Genomic DNA, 18,694 nt, shown 5'->3' on the forward strand with positions numbered 1-18,694 from the left:
GCTGACAAGCTTGCCTTGGCATGCGGGTGGCACGCATCTGCGCCGCTGGACTGCACATATGGTGGGTTTGATGAATCCTTGCTTTCCGAAGTTGCAAGGGAGGAGAAAAGAGCCCAAGGAACACAATGTGTTCAGTAACCAGAATGTTAAAACGTGGATCAAGCCCCTAGCATATTTTAAAAGAGATAAAAGGTGTCAAATGCAAGCAGATTCTAATAAAAACACACAATTTCAACATTACTACAGGTTTTTATAATAGCAAAAGTTTCTACAGTATGGAGTTATTCTTAGCAGCAGTGAAACAGTAAAGTGTGTAACACGGAGCGCATGCAGTCAGGCAGGTGTTAAAGTGTTATTTCCAGCAGTCATGTCCATGCTGCTGGCCTGCACATATGATGGGTTTGAAGAAGCCCTGCCTTCCGGAAGTAATATTACTGCTCGGTGGGAAAGTGGCTGGATAGACCTTTAGTTCACAATGCCCCTGGTAGGGGCATGAATAGAGGTATGGTGTGATGTGGGGTTGTGTCTTCGAACCCAACAAGTCAAGTTCAAGGTGTTCAGGTGGCACAGGAATCCACAGATCTATGGGCACACACACTGGCACCAGGAAGCCCAATAATCAGTTCACTACTTCACCAGACTGGGGCAGTGACTAGGGTTTCAAACCACAATGTCTCTGGACTAGGAGTATAATTCCAACAGTAATGGAATGCAGGGAATCCTCTCCAGGTAACCTTTCCAAATTTTGAATTTGAGATTACCCAAGGGCAGCTAGAGGGCATTCACAGAGAAACTATGGGTATTGGGAGGGTCAGGATAAATTACAAACAAGCCTGACAGAAACTGCGCATTTCCTTGACCAAAATCGTTGATGTTCGGTGTCAGTTCGTTGTTGGTTTGGCTGTAGCACACACCAAGTGCCCCAGTTGCTTATAACTGTAGGAAAAGTGCCAATTTTTGTCATGGTCACCCCCACTTTTTTGCCAGTGGTACCAATGTTTTTTGACTGATGTGCACTGGGTCCCTGCTAACCAGCCCCCAGTTTCACTGCTCTTTCCCTAAAACAAGGTAACATGGTCTAATTGTCACACAATTGGCAACCACTTTGACACCCCTGTAAGTGGTACCCACAACAGATGGGAATTATCAATCTTTTGCTTAAATAATGCTCCTGCAACTTTCCAAAGGCTGGTGAACAAAGTCATGGATGGGCTGGAGACTTTTAGTGCAGCATATCTTGATGAAATTGCTGTCCATAGTTTCTTTTGGAAGGATCACCTGATCCACCTTGGAAAGCTCCTTGAGGCTTTGTAACATGCAGGACTCTCTATCATAGCAAGCAACTGTCAGATAGGGCAGGGCTCTGGTGTATACTTGGGCCGCCTTGTCGGTGGAGGACAAGTTCAACCTTTACAGCCCAAGATCCAGACTATTCTGGACTCTGACGCTCCAACAACCCAGATTCCAGTCACGGCATTCCTTGGCTTGAATGGGTACTACAGCAGTTTTGTGAAGGGGTATGGCACCATTGTGGCACCTCTCACTGAACTGACCTCCAGTACACTGTACAGTAAGCTGTCTAAAGGCTTTTGACACTCTGAAGGGAGAAATTTGTTCAGCACCCCTTCTAAAAACTCCAGATTATACAACACAGTTCATTATGCAGACTGATGCCTCTGAACGTGGGATAGGGGCTGTTCTATCCCAGAACAATGAATGATGATGATCAAGACCAGTCTTTGGCTTTTATTAGCAGGAGTTTACTCCCCAGAGAACAGAGTTGGAGAGCCATTGGTAGGAAAGCCTTTGCTGTGGTTTGGTCCCTGAAGAAGTTGAGACCCTACCTGTTTAAGACCCACTTCCTTGTTCAAACTGACCACAGGCATCTCAGATGGCTGATTAAAATGAAGGGGGAAACCCAAAATTGTTGGTGGTCCTTCTGCTTACATGAAATGGAATTTACAGTGGAACACAGACCTGGGACTGACCAAATCAATGCAGATGTCTTTCCAGGTTTTTCTACTTGGACAATAAAGGCTCTCTCAGGAAAGGGTAGTCTCATCCTCTTTCGTTTGGGGTGGGGTTGGGTAGAAAATTGCCCCTGTTTGTCATGGTCACCCCGACTTTTCTGCCCCTAATGCTGTTTTTCAACTTATGTGCACTAGGTCCTTGCTAACCAGGGGCCAGTGCTCTTTCCCTAAAACAAGGTAAAGTGGATGTAATTGTCCCACAATGGGCACCCACTTTGGCATCCCTGTAAGTCTTTAGCAAATGGAACCCAGGGCATAGGTTCCAAAGAGGTTCCCTAAAGGCTGCAGCATGTATTATGCCACCCTAAGGGACCCCATGCAACTTTCATGCCATCTGCTATTGCAGACTGCATGTCATGGTGCAAACCATGAGTGAAAACACGACATGGCACACTCGGTGTGTTCCATGCCAAAGTCACTGCATGGAATATACGGAAGTCACCCCTACAGCAGGCCTTGTAGCCCTAAGGCAGGGTATTGTATATATGAGGGCATATCTGCATCAGCAGAAATGCCCCTGTGTTGTTTAGTTCAATTACTAGATGGTACAGGTGAACAGGGAAGAAATCCTGAGTACATGTACTGGGCACTGGTCCTTACAAGTTCCCCAGCTACATCACGGCTTTACTGAAACCTATGGTGTCTGGCATCAAACACCTTGTATTAATAAATCTGTACAGTTGTCATTACAAGATTTTATGGCATGCACCCAAAGAGCACCTTGGAGGTGCCCCTGAAAAAACTACTGTTACCTAGTGTGCTGGCTGACTGGTATCATCCAGCCAGCTACAACAGACCTGCAGGTGAGAGCCCACGCTCTGAGGCCAGAAACCGTGCCTGCTCCGGAGAAAGGGGTTCCCACCACCTCTAACCCGATGGCTAGTGATTTAGCATATCATTAAATTGACTTGATTTAGCATATCAAGGCCAGGGGTTTCAAACCTTCTATCACCTTCGATTTGTGACCCTGGCTTCCCCCAGACCTGGGAGATGCCACCCCCAGCCCTGAGGCCCATTTAGCAACAGGACCGACGGGAAATTAGTTATGCTAGTAAGCGTGTTGCACTACCAGGCTAGCCGGAGCCCTACGGTGGGCTGCCAGATGTGCTCCATGAAAGGATAATACTATCTTGTTTTTAGTGGAATTAGGAATTCTGGGAAAGGGTTATGCTCACTCCCTACAGGAAGTAGTTATAGGGGGTGTTGTGATCCCACCCATGGATAAGTAGCCCATTGGCTACTACCCTTCATTCCTTTAAATTCAGTACTTAGGTGCTCCCCTGACAACAGGAAGGCCGATTCGCCTGACTAAAGAAGAAGTACAAAGAAGAGTCGAACGCAAGAACTGTGGACTAACTGTGGACTTGGCGCCAAACCCTGCATGCCTGCTCCTATCTCAACAATTGTAAAGACTCGACTCGTCCTGCAGCTTTGCATCCTCCAAAAGCCTTAAAGTGGAGGAGCCACTTGCCTGCAGTCTGCTGGCACCAACTGCAACTTACGGTTCACTGATCTGCTGACCACCAGGTCCACAGACTCAACTGCTGCCTAGGAGATCACCGTGCTCCAGGACATCAGATCAGTCCCCCCACTAACTTTGGAGACGCCAAGACCCCCAGGAGCCTCCCTGCTCCCTCCCTGGTTGAAAATTTTTAAAACGCATTTAACAAGCCAGCAATGAGGAAAAAGAAATTCAGGAGAGGGAGTGGTTGCATTGGCCTTCACCTAAAGCTGCTTCCCAGGATCATGGCACCCACAACGAACATAATGTGCTGATGTGGAGAGAGACCTGGCTCGGGGAGAAGCTGTTACAGAATTTCTTTACCCCCTTTCCAGCAGCCAGGCGATGGTGAAACATGAAAGCAGGTGCGATGACTCCAAAAGCACACAGCTACGTCCTTGGAAGAAAAATAAAATGAAAAATGCAGCAAGACGTCCATGAAGTAGGCACCGTGTTGAAGAAACAAAAGTGGTAAAGTTTGTTTACAAACACGCTACTGGTTGTAAAATGCAAATGTTCTCAGACACTTGAAGCGCGGTGTCTGTGAAGCTGGCGCCGTACTGATAAAACAAAAGTCGAAAATCCCCAAATCAGTACAATCCAAAATTACGAGCCAAAGCAAAATAAAGAATAGCACGCTTAAAGAAAGATACATTAAAAAAAAAAAGAGTAAGACTACATGTAACAGGAGCAGTCTCCTGGGAGGATCTGAAACACCAAAAGGCCAGACTAATTGAGCATATTAACCAAACACAAGCAGACATTTACGAAGGACACTAACCGGAATGATTGGAAAAGATGGGAGGTGCTTGAAGCTCACATTGTGGGTACAACATGCCTCGAAAGAGAGAGTGCATGTTCTACCTAGGTGAGACCTAAAAAATGAAAACATGTGACTGTACCACAGAAGGGGGAGGCGAAGTGCCTTCAAAGATAACCTGGTAAAGTTCCTAAATACCCCTGCCTTTTGAAGTTATTTCTGTACTTGCCTCTGCTTGAAAGTATTTATTAGCCTTAAATTCAGTGTACAGTTTTTAAATATATTCTTTTTTTTCCTGAGATCTCGCACCTCTGACACTTTTATTTCTATTCTATTCTCAGATTTAATGCACCAGCTACCAGTATTTACCGACCGGCAGTATATTGCATCCATTCACTGCCGGCTTCAAGACACTCAGCCTTGGAAACTTCCTGGACTACAAGCCACAGTTAGATTAGCATGGGCATTGACTCTACGGGGAATATCACAACTTCCTGAAATTGGAGGTAAGAGGTTTTAAAAATGTACTTTGATTCTGATTTAAAGGAGCAAACAGTTGGCCAGGATGGTCTGCAAGGGTGTTCAGTAACTATAACTATGTAATTAGGGTGTGTTCTTCTGCTTCTAGGGAAGGCTAGAGCAACCGTGTTCTAATCCAGAGATTTTGAACCTAGAAAAGGGAGCCTTCTATATGGATAGATGTTAATTGGAGTTTTCAATTGGATGGCGACTAATGATTGGTGTAGCAGTTCAAGTTGGTTCCTTGTGCCTTTTTTTGCCAGTGATCCATTGAGGAGGCAGCCCTGTAAGCGGGAAAGAGATTCTGTGAGTGTGTTAGAGTAGGCAGCTAGCTTGATGCGTGGAAACACCTAAATAGATGTGTAAGAAACTGACTCTATATGTACTACACCAAAATGAGGTATAGTGTGTATAAAGTCCAAGTGACCCCAGAGGTAGGCAGAGGTTAAAGTTAGATAGAACCTTACTCTCTAATTGTGGTAGAGTGGTCAAGCAATAAGGCAGTATCAGAGGACAGTGTTCAGCATTTGATATACACACTCAGTCAGCAAATGAATTCACACACTGAATAACTGAACTGTAGGCCAATTGTGTTTGCATAAAAATATATACTGTTTTATTTTTAGAACCAAGCAAACCTGGCACAGGTAAGCATTGAACACTTTTCAGTAATAAGTTACTGGATATAGAACAGTTTGAAAATGCAGTAGCAATTGTACTTTGATTTACAGGGGATGATGCAGTAGGTTGCAACACTTCGCAAATACAGTACATTGAAATGAATAGACTTTTTCAGTAAATTACAGGTGAGTTACTTTTTACGTTACTTTTCTAACTCAGTGCTGGATACCTAGATTCAGCACCGGGACATTTCCTGGAAACAGGTAACTAATTATGTTTTGGTTATTCGCATGACTTTTAAAGAATATTTTTAGATTTCAAAACTCCACACTTAGTCGTTTTTTGGAAGAAAAACAGTGCATTGAAATGAATAGGCTTTTTCAGTAAATTACAGGTAAGTTACTTTGCAAGTTACTTTTCTTACTCAGTGCTGGATACCTGGATTCAGCACTGGGACATTTCCTGTAAACAGGTAAGTGAATATGTGTTGGTTATTTGTGCGATTTTTTTTTTTTTTTTAAGAATATCTTTAGTTTTCAAAACTCCACACTTGGAAACATTTTGGAAGAAAATTGTCAATGTTATCCTATGGAGGAAAAACAAGTTAACTATTCACAGGTAAGTAATCAACTGGGAGATAAGGTTCTGGGGTTAGACTCAGGGGTCCCCCAGGGTCAGTGATGCACTGTTGTTGCACCCTCAGCGGCACTAGGGCGACCGGGAGCAGAGTGTTGAGGCCCAATGTTATCCAATTGGGGATAGGGGGCCTTCGGTTGGTGGCTGCTGGGAAGCAGGCCACTGGCTTGTGGGAGCAAAGCTCCTAGGGTTAAGGTCAAGGCAAATGGGGAAACAAAGTAGCACAAAAGGTGCACCCTCAGGGCACTGGGGCGGCCGGGTGCAGAGTGCAGTTTCGACTTCGGGTGCCCTGTTGTTGTCTGTTGAGAACCTCCGGTTTGCAGGCAGGGAGACTAAGGACTTCTGGGTGCGACCACCACTTGGAGAGGGAAGTTAGGAAGTCAAGGGTTGGTTAAGCACCGTCAGTTTGGGCACACAAGGCCATGGGGTGTCTGGTGCAGGGGTGCCTTTTGGGGTTGGATCTTCTTACCAGCTCCTGGTCGTCGTTAGGGAAGGGGGCCTTCTGGATTTAGGTTGCAGGCGTCGGCTGGAGGCTTGAGGCAGGTCAGGGGTCGCCGTTTCTTCGTCAGGATTGCCGGGGTGACCTCCTCGTCGTGTTTTTCCACTCTAGCTCGGGCCGGGTTCGGCAGGTGCAGAGTGGGCTGGATTCGCGGTCTCTGGCTAGTGCCAGGAGCTGCAGTTTGAACAAATCCGGTGTTCATGGGAGATGCAGTCTTTAGAAGTGAAGGCAGGCAGGCCCTCTGGGGTTCTTGAGGTTGCTGGCTGCAGGACACACTGATTTTGCAGGAGCAGGTTCAAGGGAGAGACAGGCCGGTAGGGCTGGGGCCAAGTCAGTGGGCGTCGTCCTCTTGTTAGCTCTGCACGGCTCTTCAGTCCTTATTTTCTTTCTTGCCTGGATCTGTGTTCTTGGTTCAGGGCTGCCCCCTAAATACTGTATTTAGGGGGCGTTTTAGGGGTCTTGAGGTCAGTAGCCAATGGGCTACTGACCTTAGGGTGACTACACCCTTGGTGTGCTCACCCCACGTGGGGGAGTGAGCACAATCCCTAGTCCTGATTGGGGCGTGCCTGCCATCTGCAAGATGGCGAACACTGGAGAGTGGGCTTCACCTCGCCTCTCCCACCTGAGGGGTGGAGTTGGCAGAGGTGGGCACACCTCCTGGGCTGGCTAGTTTTTCCCCACCTGTCTTCCTGCCGAAAAGGAGGGGAGACAGGAAGGGGGCTGCTCCTGATAGCATGAGAGGCTGGGGGTCGCATTACAAAGGCTGCCAGGCCTTTGAACCTCCCCTACCACAGATGGCTCTTCCTGGCCTGGGGAGGTGTGAACACCTCCTCCCAGGAAAGGCTTTGTTTCTGGGCTCAGGGAGTGTAGGCTCCCACCCTAGGGGTCCAGAAACATGTCTCGAGATGGCAGGCTGGTGTGTACCAGTCAGGGAACCCACCAGACGCTTGTCGTTTTTCAGGGGGCATGTCAAAGATGCCCTCTGTGTGCATTTTTCATTAAATCCCACCCTGGCATCAGTGTAGGTTTAATGTGCTGAGAAGTTTGATACCAAACTTGTCAGTTTTCAGTGTTGCCATTATGGTGCTGTGGAGTTAGTAATGACAAGCTCCCAGCACCATATACTCCTAGTGGCAGCACTGCACTTACAATGTCTAAGAATGGACTTAGACACTGTAGGGGTTCGGGGCTCATGCACCTGTACCCTCACCACTGGCATAGGACACCCAGCTAGAGGGGTGACTGATCCATGCCAGGGCAGTGGATGGTAGGCATGACACACAGGGATGTGTGCCATGTCGACTCTTCACTTTGTTCTGCACCAAAACACACAGCCTGCCAAGGCAGTGTGTGTGTGAAAAGGTACAGGGCCTCTAAGGGTGGCACAATAAGTGCTGCAGCCCTTAGAGGTCTTCCCTGGTCTCAGTGCCCTGATACCTGTGGTACCATTTACCAGGGGCTGACCTGTGGCTAGAGATGCCAATTGGGTTAGTTTTGGGGAAAGAACACAGGCCCTGGGAACCTGATTGGCAGGGACCCAGGGCACATCAAGTCAAAGTGCATCGGTAGTCTGGCAAAAAGTGTGGGGGGGGGGTTACTGCAACAGAAACCCACTTTCCTACAAGATGTATATGTATTCTGTGTATTTCTGAAATCTGACTTAAGGTTCTACAAAGATGTCAGTGAATTTTGGACAATGCAGAGCCTTGAAAAAATCATGATGTAAGGCAATAGAAGGGTGTTGCCTGATTTTTGGGGCTGTTGATCTTTGAGAAAAGATGTACTCCATAGCAGAGTGATGCCCCCGATTCTAGTCCCATATTAGAGTCTTGAAGTGTCAGGTGCGTTAAGGTGTCTATGTTGGGTGTTATATGTGGAGTAAACATAGAACAGGACTACACTGGTGCATCTTCCTTTTTCACAATTTATCACAAGTTTCATGAGAGGCAGTTTATCATTAATTATTTCTGAATTTGTATTGTGTCTATACCTCTGTGCAAACTACTAGGCACCAAAATCTCTAAAACGCAACAGAGTTGCTCCTATTCAGAGTTTGAGGGGTGTGGATTACAGCAGCAGCCAATTCTTTCACAGATTGTAGTCACCACACCAAAGCTGCTTCTTGACTCCAAACACTTAGACAGATTAATAATGAATTTCTGGCTGATAAAAGGACATACCTTTATGCAAACTACAAAGAACATAGGAGCAGATGCGCTCAGAGATGTTTGCTCACAAGCTCTGTGATTTGCAAAATCATAAAGTTTGTGCCACAGTATCCATTTTTCTGATGTATTAAACCCATTTTTCAATTTAGAAAAGTTTTTTCCAAATCACAAAATAGGGTTTCCACCCTCTACCGAATTGGGGTGAGTAGGCAGTGGTCCAGGGGACCACTGCCAACTGTGCCTGAAGTTTTTTAAAATGGCAAACTTTCTTTACAAAAATAAAATAAATACATGTGAGTTGCCCTAATGAAATTGGGCTGCTTTCACCCGGAGAGTACATTTTGAAATGCAGTTACAGAAATGGTGGTGGACTGTTCCCTGCAGGCCAGCATCTCTTATTGTAGCCAATTGCGAAGTGTAACAAATTGCAACATGTTCCATAAATATTAATTCAGCAGGCTGTTCTGTGACCTCCAACCCTCCTCCATCCCCACTGCACCCTCCTTTTGCCTATTTTTCAAACCAACCTATTGATAAATAGGTCGGTTAAAAATCCGATTTGATTTGCAAAAGGTGATGCACCCGCTTTTGGAAATCCAGTCTTAGTACATCCGGCCTTAGGTTCCGAAAATAATATATTCAAAAAGATAACCGGAATAGAATGCTTCTCATACCCAGAACTGCTCTATTCAAATGACTTGACATGTAGCCTTCTTTCTTTTCTACTTTGCCAATTGATTCCAAGAAGAGTTCTACTTTGCTGCAAATAATTTGAACATACTAAGTGTCCAGTTAATGAATGCGAGAGCGTTAATCTTTCAAGCTCCCTTTCTAGTTGGATTGCACTCATATCCACAGACGGTGTTTCGGAGGATAGCACAGTGTTAGGCGAGTCAATATTGCCCTGAATTCAGTCACATGAATGTACAAGATATGCCCACCACAGCAAACCACACTTAAACGCATCCTTCCTCGTGAAGTCAAGAGCGACCAACACCCTTTAACTCAACCTCCTTAATCTTCTGTTCACTCACCTGGTCCCTGGCCGTGCTGGGGCATGGACAGACCACAGTGGTACTTGCATTGGTTAAGGTATGGCCGGGTTTAGCACAAAGGTTGGTGGAGGGACAGGCACAACTGGCTGCTTCTGTAGTGCCCCCACTCTGTTTTGGTGTCCTCTGTGCTGAATATGAATCCTGACTGGAGTGAGTTTGAGAGTCAGAATGTTTTACTGTGCTTAACACCTGGTTGTATGTCTGACGTGGTGAGTTTCAATGGACTTCATATGGTTCCCCAGTCTTGTTTTTATTTATAAAATCAGTTTAATATGTCAGTGGTACACAAAATATAAAGCAAAGCCATAAAACACTTTTCACGGTTTATAAAATACTGATTCAGTCTCTAGGCATTTTTATCCATGATGGTTTCGAGAAACGTGTTGGGAATGTTTTGAAAAGACACTTTCTTTGAGGTAATTCTGAACATTGAAGCTCTAGTGTAGACCAGAACATGAATGAAAAGCCAAAATACACAGACTACTTATTGTTAGGTGGCAGTGTTAAATATGCTATAGCATAAGGAATGATTTGCTTACTGTTACTTTGTTGCCTTCAAGCTTAACATACAAGATTTCACTGAAGTAAGGCATTAATGTGACACTGTACTTCTCAGCTCTTGCAGAATTCACAGAAGCTGATGAGACAATGGTGGAATATGCTATCCGAGGCAACTCCTTCCTCTTCCTGACAGATTCTGTGGTGAGCGCAGAAAGCTTCTTTCAGGAGGAATTCTACATACGCAGAATCCACAGCCTCATCACTGATTTTTTGGCATTGATGCCAATGAAGGTTGGTATGCACATAACGTATTATTGATCACTATGATTTAATATTTTTATCATCTTTTTATTAAACATATGTCCGTGATAATGTACAGCATTACTTTAACAGATGTCCGTCAATACATATGCGTCCGCCCTTACATCATAGTCTGTAATATTTTATTACGACAATCCCAGCGGATCAAGTCTAGCTTTCTATGTCTACTCACCCCCTCCAGTCTTTTTTAAAATCTTTTTATTAAACATACTCGACATAGAAATACACCCCCTCCAGTCTTGGTGCCCTAATCTCCCTCCATCTCTCGCCTCCCTCAAGGATTCCTGTATGTCTCCCATTGATTCCACACTTTTTCCCACTTTTTGGGACAACCCCTACTCTCGTATTAATAATTTTATGATTAAGAGTCACATTCAAGAGTGGCATCCTTAATGTACCAAAAAAGTATGATTTGCACATATTTTTTAATGTGCCATTTGTGTAGGAAGTTGGCTCTTTATATAATATACCTGTTGCAAAACAAGGCAGTATCTGTGAGGCCTGCACAAATAACATGTCACATTTGTCCTTCACTGGGAACCAAACACCCTAGTGTAGTGCTTGAGTCTCAGAGAGTAGCGTTGCATGGCAGTCTAATGCTTACTGGCTCTTGCGGTTGATACAACTCAAAATACTTCACCGCACGTACTACACCAGAGTTGACCCTCTTCAAAATAGGGCTGGCTGTACATCAATTCTGTCTGCGGGGCTGTGGTGAGGAGGGTACCTTCTACCATACTATATGGGAATGTCTGAAGATCAGGGCGTACTGGGTCAAGACAATGAGAACTGTGTCACAAACTGTCGGAGAATCGTTGATTCCGGAGCCGAAACGGTGCTTATTGAATATTTGGGAACCAAATTACCTAACCCACCCAACACAGGACTGGGTAACACTGGGAATCATGTTTGCTAAAAGGAATATTGCGAGGAGATCGGGGTCGGATGAGTCTCCTACGCTGCAGGAATGGTGTAGGGACCTGGATGAAACAATGGTGGCGGGAAGGGCGTTATATGTGCATCGGGGATGTCCTCAAAAATGGGAAATAATCTGGGGAAGTTGGAATAAATTCAGAGGGTATATATGTGAACCGCCGAGAGTGGATGCGATTCAAATGTCTGATTTGAAGGTTTGGGGTGGAGGGCGTCGGGGTTATTGTGAGGTAATGTCGCGGGGATTCCCCCCCGAAGGTCATGTATAACTACTTCATTCCAAATGTCAAAGAAGTATTAGTGCGGATGGAAGCTAACCTTGTACAGGTCATGTATTTGTGTAATGCCTACTGTACCAAATAAAACTTTCCACAAAAAAAATAAAAATAGGTATACCTGCCCTGGGGACACATACCCCTGACTGAGCATCTCATACTGACCATGCAGTATACACCTCTACATCTTGTGGCTAACAGTCTGGGTTGTTCCTCCCCTAACGCAAGAATACATGTTTGGGCATCACTTAAATGAGGTACTTATCATAGATGGTAACCATTATAATGCATTGCAATTAAAGCCCCTACAAGGCATCACAGTTAAAAACACAGGATTACACAAATACAGCCAGACACGTTAGCAGGAATGTCCAGCAACATAACCCCACTTGGCTTATGACTTAACCGTACACAGGTATTTCACATAACACATGTGACTTTCAGTACCTCTAAAAGAAATAACATTGGTAAATGCACTTCTCATGCACTTGCATCTCTTGCATCTCTTCACCTTCAGGGTATGCCCTTCTCCATACATCCCCAACTCAGACCTGCATACCTTGGTGCAGTCCCTAACGCACCCCCAACTGCAGAGCAAATGTTCCAGCCTCAGAACGTTTGGATTGTGTCAAGAATTCCTGTCATACAAGGGAAACACGCCCTTATGTAAACAGGAGAGCTGTTACATAACTCAAGGGAAACACGCCCTTATGTAAACAGGAGAGCTGTTACATAACTCAAGGGAAACACGCCCTTATGTAAACAGGAGAGCTGTTACATAACTCAAGGAAAACACGCCCTATAAAGGGAGGAACCGGGAGGTACAAGGCTGTCGGATATTGTGTTTACACCGACGTACCTGCTTCGTGAAGAGCAGTGTTCCGGAGTGGTGCTCCAGTAAGGCAAGAACGGAGGTAGGTCGAGTCGTTACTCCCTGGGCCGTGTCTTGCCCCATCGTCACCTGTGAAGGACCCGGAAGCTCTACCGGTCAACCATTGAGCTTCGCTTTTTGACTCGGCTGAGTCCAAGCGCAGTGGCGCTTTTGCTGGTTGGAGTCGTAACTCCCAGCCCGACCAGAGACACAGGGACTGCCAGCTGTAACGCACACCAGGAGGTGTTTGCCGCGTTACAGACTCGGAAGTCCACAGGATCGATCGAGCGGCTGCTCTCGGTTCAGTCTTCTTGCTTGTGATTGGGGTATCGGTGACGCATCACCAGGAGGTGACTCCGCGTCCCGGTGCAGTCTGAGGAAGAGGTTGAGCGGCTGCTCCCTTCAGGTAGAGACCCCGGCTGGGTGTTTCCCTGACTCCTCGATTCTCGCCAACACTCTTCGTGCCCCTCACAGCCTACCGATTGGCATTGTCGGCCATTTCATTTCTGCCCTCTGTTGGCATACGCCGGGATCGGCGTATATGCAGAGGACGGTTAGGACCATCCGTGCTGTGGGCTGGTAACGTACTTAGCCTGGAGGATTCCAGTGACTATAACTTTTGTTTGTTCTTTGTATTTTATTTGCCTTCATTAAAAGAACTAACCCTTCACAAGTGGTTGCGTCCTCATTGTCGTGTCTGTTAAACGATCCTGAGACGTTCAGGGCGTTACAGATTGCTGGCTGAGCCCTTGAGGGGTTTTTATATAAGTCCCCAGAGACTTAGGGAGGGACTTTCTTCCTTCATGCTAGGGAAGACTGCGTTGCTCCTGCAGCTCCCCCTGCACCTTGGCACACCTCTCGTGGTAACCCCGTCCTCCTGGGCCCACCACACGCAGAAAAAAACAGGTGTTTTCTTGCAGGCTGGCTCGGGCCTGCAAAGCATTATGCGGCTATTCATCCAGCCCCGTGAATATCATAGCAGCGGCTCCCCCGCTGTGCAGGGAGAGCTGCGCTGTGGGTCTCCGGCCGTGTCTTTCCTTCGTTGGAGGGTCCGGTCTTACCCGGACCCCCAGGTGAGTGATGCAGCTCGGGTAGCCCACCCCCAGCTGCTCATGCTGATTTTCAGGGGCCCAGTCCCACCCGAGCCCCAGCTCCGATGTCTTCTTCGTGGAGGGTCCGGTCCCACCCAGACCCCCTCATGGCCAGAGAGTTGGAGGGCAGCCCAGGGAGTCCACCCCCATCTGCCCCCGCCGGCTCCTTGTCTGGCCAGCACCCTCGCGTGCTGCCGCAGGAGCCGGCATCCTTGTTCTGGTCTGCCCGCTCCTGCGGGCAGACATGAGGCTGCCTCCGGTCCGACTGGACCTCGGAGGAGTGCGACGGCACTCCCCTCCACCCCCCTGCCTTTCTCTGGCCGCGGGGGAGTGCGGCGGCACTCCTCCCCCACCTTGCGACACACATCGGGGCCCAGAGTTAGGATCCCAGGCCCCTGGAGATCTTCACGGGGAGCGAGACGGCGCTCCACGACTCGGCCTCTTCACGTGGAGTGCGACGGCGCTCCCCGACTTAGCTTCAGCGAGGCGTGGAGTTGGGGGTCCCAGGCCCCTCTTCCCATGCGGGGTGCGACGGCGCTCCCCTATCACCATTTTCGTTGAGTGCCAGGGTGGGCTCCTGGCACCCCGTGGGGGCATTTTCACAGGGAGCACGACGGCGCTCCTTAACTTCGCTTCGGGGCCAGGAGTTGGGATACCGGGCCCCTCTCACCACTCCCCAGGGGCGCGACGGCGCTCCCTGTTCTCCATTTTCGTCGGGGGCCAGGGTGAGCTCCTGGCACCCCGTTTGGGGCAGTTCCGGATTATCTTCTGGGCAGTTCCGGATTATCTTCTGGTGGGGGCAGCCCCCGGGACAAGACCCACTCAGGGGGCTCAGCTTGGACCGGCGGCCGCGCCCCACGCGCTTCGTCGTCAGCCCTGGCAGAGGTCAAATATTGCTTACCTTCTGTGGGGCGTATCTCGGCCCCGAGGCGCCCAATCGGTTCCATTCGGGCCTCTTCTTGCTGCTGGTGGCGCTCCCCAGCCATTGAGAGCACTTTCTTTCGCCCTCTTGATCTCCAAGAGGGTGAATGCAGCAGGGAGCGGTCTTCACTGGATCCCTGCTCCAGCCTTTTCACCTGGCTCTCTTCCTGGGCCTCACTTCTCCTTGCGCAGAGGCCCAGGCTCCTGGTCACTTGTCCTGGTCTCCCCTTGTGGCGCAAGTCAGGGTCCTGGGCCAGTCTGGAGGTTCTTCCTTCCAGCTGCCCATTGTGCCAGGCTCCAGCACCAGTTGTCCTCAGCAGACCGCACCCCAGAGAGAGCTCCTTTTCATGTGCAGACTCTTTTTAAAGAATGGGGAGGGAGCTGGCAGGAAGTCTCTGTTTGCCCTATCACACAGCGACACATCACCCCTCTACCCCTGCTGCCTCCTTCCTGCCCAGGCCTCTGCGTTTGTTCAAAATGGCGTCGTCCAGATGTCTCATGCCACATGGTCTCTGAGAGCCCCTTCCTCCCCTCGCTGCCTTCTCTCCAGAGCAGCTTGGTGCCTGGCACCAGGTGTCAGCTGCTGATGGATGAACCTGTAGCTCCACCTATCTTCTCTTCTTGGAGTAGAGGCTGTCGCCCTTGGAATGCTTGTTGTGCAGGGCTACAGCTTGGGGAGGAAGGTCATTAATTCAGCCTAAAAATCAATAGGGAATTGTGAGAAAGTGGCTCTGTATATACTGTTCCCAAATAGGTACAGGGTGTACAGAGTCCACAATCCCCAAGGGTTTGACAGAGGCTAAAGTTAGATATAACCTTACTCTCTAAGGTGGTAGCTTGGTCGAGCAGTAAGGCAGTATCAGAGGACAGTGTAAAGCATTTGTTGTACACACTCAGTCAGCAAATGGTCTCACACACTCAATAGCTGAACTCTAGGCCAATGGTTTATATAAAAAAAAATTATATGCTTGTTTTATTTTAGAACCAACAATTGGAATTAAAATATACTTTCTCAGAATGAGATGCTTTATATAAATACTTTTGCAAGATGTAATTGACTTTTGTAAACAGTTACAAGTGGTTGCAATAGGCAACACTATTTTAAACACAATAATGCATTGAGTTCATTGGAAGTTTCATGTTATTTGCCACAGATTACTTTTAGGATTACTTTTGGAATTCCAGGACTGGATCCTAGATTCAGTCCTGGGTCAGTTCTCAGAATCAAGTGATGAAAGTCGACTTAATTACTGTAATGATTTTTAAACAATATTTAGCTATTTTAAAAGTTGACACTTAAAAAATATTTCAAAGAAAACAGTCAATGATTCCCTATGGAAGAAAATTCAGGTTACAGGTACAGTATGTTCTCGTTACTTTTGTAATCCAGTACTGGGTGCCTAGACTCAGTACTGGGACCTTTATCCAAAACAGGTAAGTAATTACGTTTTCAGATATTATACGATTTTTGAAGAATATTTAAAGATTGCAGAAATCGACGTTTAGAAGAAATTTCACAGAAAAACAGTCAATGGTTTCGTATGGAAGAAAATTGAGTTAAGGGTAAGTACAGTTGTAAGTATTTTTCAGAGTCAGTGCTGGGCACCAAGATCCAGCACTGGGAGCTCACCTAAGAGCAGGTGAGTAATTTCGTTTTCGTTACTCGGCTGATTTTTGGTGAATTTTCTAATATTTGAAAAGTCCACACTTAGAAGAAATTTCAGGAAAAAGCCAGTCAGTGTTACCCTATGAGGAAAATAGAGTTTGCGGTTTAAGGGTAAGTACTCAACTGGCAGAGTTGAGGTTCTGGGCATAGACTCAGGGGTCCCCCAGGGTCAGGTAGGTACAGTTGGTTCACCCTCAGCGGCTCTAGGGCGGCCGGGTGCAGAGAGAGTTAGGCCCAATGTTATCCTATGAGGGATAGGGGGGGCCTTGGTTGGTGGCTGCTGACTGGCAAGCCACGCGGCTGTGGGAACTGGGCTCCTGGTCACTTACTCAGGGCAAGTGGGGAAGTAGGTTAGAGTAGAGTTTTCACTGCCAGGGCCACTCGGGCGGCTGGGTGCAGAGTGCTTTTGAGCCTTCGGGCGCTCAATTGATTTCAATGGGAAATCTCCGGTTTAGAAAAAGACTGCAAGCTCGGGGACGAGGACTCTTCAGGTGCCACCACCACTTCGAGAGGTAAGTTGGGTAGTTGGAGGATAGGTAGGTACCCCGGGATTGGGCACAGGGGGCCGTGGGGCGCCGCGTGCAGGGGTGCCTTTTGGTGTCGGGAAATCTTACCCTCTGTTGATTGCAGTTGGGGGGGGCACCTTGTTCTGAGGCTGCAGGCTTCTTCAGGAATGTCGATGGAGGTCCTTGGGTGCCGGACTCGGGGTCACAGTCGCCGTGGGGTCGTCCTCAGGGTCACAGTCGCCGTGGGGTCGTCCTCAGGGTCTTTGTTCACTCCGGCACTGGCCAGGCTTGGCTGGTGCAGAGTGTGCTGGGTTCGCGGTTCCGGGCTGCTGCCAGGGATTAGAGATAGGTTTTGAGTAGAGCCTCTACTCATGGGAGTCCCAGGGGCTTGGAGCCAAGAGGTAGCCAGGTCCTCCGGGGTTTGTGAGGTTGCTGGCCACAAGAGATGCCGGGTTGGAGCAGGTTCGAGGGTCGACAGGCCGGTAGGGCTGGGGCCAAAGCAGTTGGTGTCTTCCTCTTTTTAGCAGCTGCAGGGCAGGTCTTCTTTCTTCTTGCTCTTCTTTGTAGTTTGGAATCTGGAATCTGGGGAAGGAAGGTTCAGGGTGCCCCTAAATACTAGATTTAGGGGCGTTACAGGTAGGTGAAGGGCAGGGGCCAATGGGTCCCTGTCCTGGGGTGGGTACATCCCCTATCCTGCCTCTCTCCTGTGGGAGGGGGGCAGGAGCCTAGTCCTGATTGGGCAGGGCTTCCCATCTTCAAGATGGCGAGAGCCCGGAGATGTGCTTCACCTCGCCTCCCCCACCTGAGGGGTGGGGTTGGCAGGCTGGCACATCCCCTGTCCTTATTTGGGGTTTCCGGCCAAGCTTCCCGCCAGAGTGGGGGGTTGCAGTGGCCTGGGGAAGCTCACAGAGGCGGAATGCCTTTGAAGCTTCCCCCTTCCCATCCTGGGGGAGGATATTTAGCACCTCGCCCAGGATGTACATTGTTGCAGACCCAGGAGAGCAGGGGCTCTCCTACCCAGGGGTCCAGCAACATGTCTGCTGTGTGGCAGCCTAGGCAGCCTCAGAACAGACGTGGATTGTAGGTTTAAGTTTCAGGGGGGCTCTCTAAGATGCCCTCTGTGGTGCTTTGTACATTATATCACACACTGGCATCAGTGTGGATTTAATGTGCTGAGCAGTTTGATACCAAACTTCAGTCTTCCGTACTGCCATTATGGTGCTGTGGAGTTCGTGTTTGACAAGCTCCCAGCACCATATACGCTTAGCTGGCAGCACTGCACTTACAGGACCCAGGAATGGACCTGGGTACTGTAGGGGCACAGGGCTCCTGCCTCTGTGTCCACACCACTGGCATAGGGCACCCAGATAGAGGTGTGGCTGATGTATGCCAGGGCAGTGTAGTTTGTGGGCATGGCACACAGGGATGTGTGCCATGTCGACTCTCTGTTTTGTCTTGTATCCAGACACTCAGCCTGCAAGAGCAGTGTGTGTGTGTAAGGGTACAGGGCCTCTAAGGGTGGCAAAATGAGTGCTGCAGCCCTTAGAGGCCTTCCCTGATCACAAGGCCCTGGGTACCTAGGGTACCATTTACCAGGGGCTGACATGTGGCCAGGGTTTGCCAATTTGGGTTTTGGCTGTTAGGCAGTTTTTAGGGAAGGAACACAGGCCCTGGGCACCTGATTGGCAGGAGCCCAGGGCACAACAAGGAAAAGTGCATCAGCTATTAGGCAAAAAAGGGGGGGGGGGTTACTGCAACAGAAACCCACTTTCTTACAGGAATGGATCACTTGTAACCACTCTACCAGGGTTTGTTAGTGG

The 18,694-nt window shown here is 48.3% G+C and overlaps 1 protein-coding gene across 1 annotated transcript in view; it reads left to right on the forward strand.

The window, feature by feature from the left end:
- Positions 1 to 18,694, forward strand: part of NUP205 (nucleoporin 205) — an 839,084-nt gene that overhangs the window by 99,717 nt on the left and 720,673 nt on the right. The window contains exons 7-8 of the mRNA XM_085651995.1: positions 4,633 to 4,797; positions 10,406 to 10,581. Of these exons, the coding sequence (XP_085508121.1) occupies positions 4,633 to 4,797; positions 10,406 to 10,581 (341 nt within the window). The remainder of the gene's footprint in view (positions 1 to 4,632; positions 4,798 to 10,405; positions 10,582 to 18,694) is intronic.

This window comes from Triturus cristatus, chromosome 4_1 (genome assembly GCF_964204655.1).
Source record: "Triturus cristatus chromosome 4_1, aTriCri1.1, whole genome shotgun sequence".
NCBI lineage: Eukaryota > Metazoa > Chordata > Amphibia > Caudata > Salamandridae > Triturus > Triturus cristatus.